At 59.4% G+C, this 1,016-nt stretch overlaps 1 protein-coding gene across 1 annotated transcript in view; it reads left to right on the top strand.

Moving 5' to 3' along the window:
- The first annotated feature begins 404 nt into the window (after positions 1-404).
- Positions 405-1,016, top strand: part of NPTXR (neuronal pentraxin receptor) — an 11,725-nt gene continuing 11,113 nt past the window's right edge. The window contains exon 1 of the mRNA XM_010845227.1: positions 405-533. Within this exon, the coding sequence (XP_010843529.1) occupies positions 405-533 (129 nt within the window). The remainder of the gene's footprint in view (positions 534-1,016) is intronic.

Raw genomic sequence — 1,016 nt, 5'->3', positions numbered from 1 at the left:
GATAGTTGAGAGGGCTTGTGGAATGTTTGCACAGTACTTCCGGAGTGCAGGACTTGGCACGCGGCGCGCGGCAGTGAGGACAGCTGCCTCCGTTAGCATCTTGTTACCGAGTGCTAATGAGCCCAGCACGTTAGCTGAGTTGGACCGGAACCCTGGGCTCTGGCTCCAGGCCCCACGTACTTCCACCAAACCCCCCCCCGGCCTCCCAGCACGACAAGTGTGGGTTCCGAGCCCCCATCAGGACCCGCGTGGGGTGATGGTGTTGTCTCCCCACCATCTTGGGCTGGGGGCCCACTTGGCATCAGGCCCAGAGCCCACGCGTCACAGCCTGTGCCCGCAACAGATGGGTAAGTGGGGGGAGTCATGTTCTTCTGATGCAGACATCAGGGTGGGGAGGGGGCCACATGGGATCCGGTGAGCCCACCTCCTCCCTGGCCTTCCTGCCGGTGGCAGAGCTGGCGGCTCTGACAAAAGAACAGCTTGTGTGCCCACCTCCCTCGGCCTGTGCCGTGTCTCCTCGCAACGGCATCTGTGTAAATAGCACTTGACGTCCTGTTCCTTCCTGGCAGGTCTTTCTCCCTCTGAAGGAGGAGGACGCTTTGCGGGAGAGAGAGAAGGCTTTGGCTCCAGAGGGGTCAGCTTTGCTCAGCCCCTCAGAAGGACGTCTCAGTTTCCCCATCTGTGAAATGGGGACACTAAGAGTGCCAACCAAAACGAGTTGGCTGTGAGGATTCATGAAAAATTACCTGCAAAGTAACGAGGGGAGACCTCCTTCAGAGGTGTGCCCCTCATGCCCAAGGAGGCCCAGTGGATGTAGGGACAGTGAGGCTAGAAGGGGGCCCATTCCAGGAGACCCGGCCCCGGCCCTTCCAGTGCTGATGTAGATGGCACTTCATGAGCTAATTGCCTCAGCCTAAGGTTTCCCGGAAGTCCCACTGCCTCAGATACAGTGGGTGGCTGGCCCTGTCACTCCATGAGCTGTCTGTGGTCAAGGAAAGATTCTGGAGGAGATCGGA

This window comes from Bison bison, unplaced genomic scaffold (genome assembly GCF_000754665.1).
Source record: "Bison bison bison isolate TAMUID 2011002044 unplaced genomic scaffold, Bison_UMD1.0 scf7180017864213, whole genome shotgun sequence".
Lineage (NCBI taxonomy): Eukaryota > Metazoa > Chordata > Mammalia > Artiodactyla > Bovidae > Bison > Bison bison.
The sequence above is the reverse complement of the archived record's forward strand: the minus strand, read 5'-3'. Positions and strand labels throughout refer to the sequence as shown.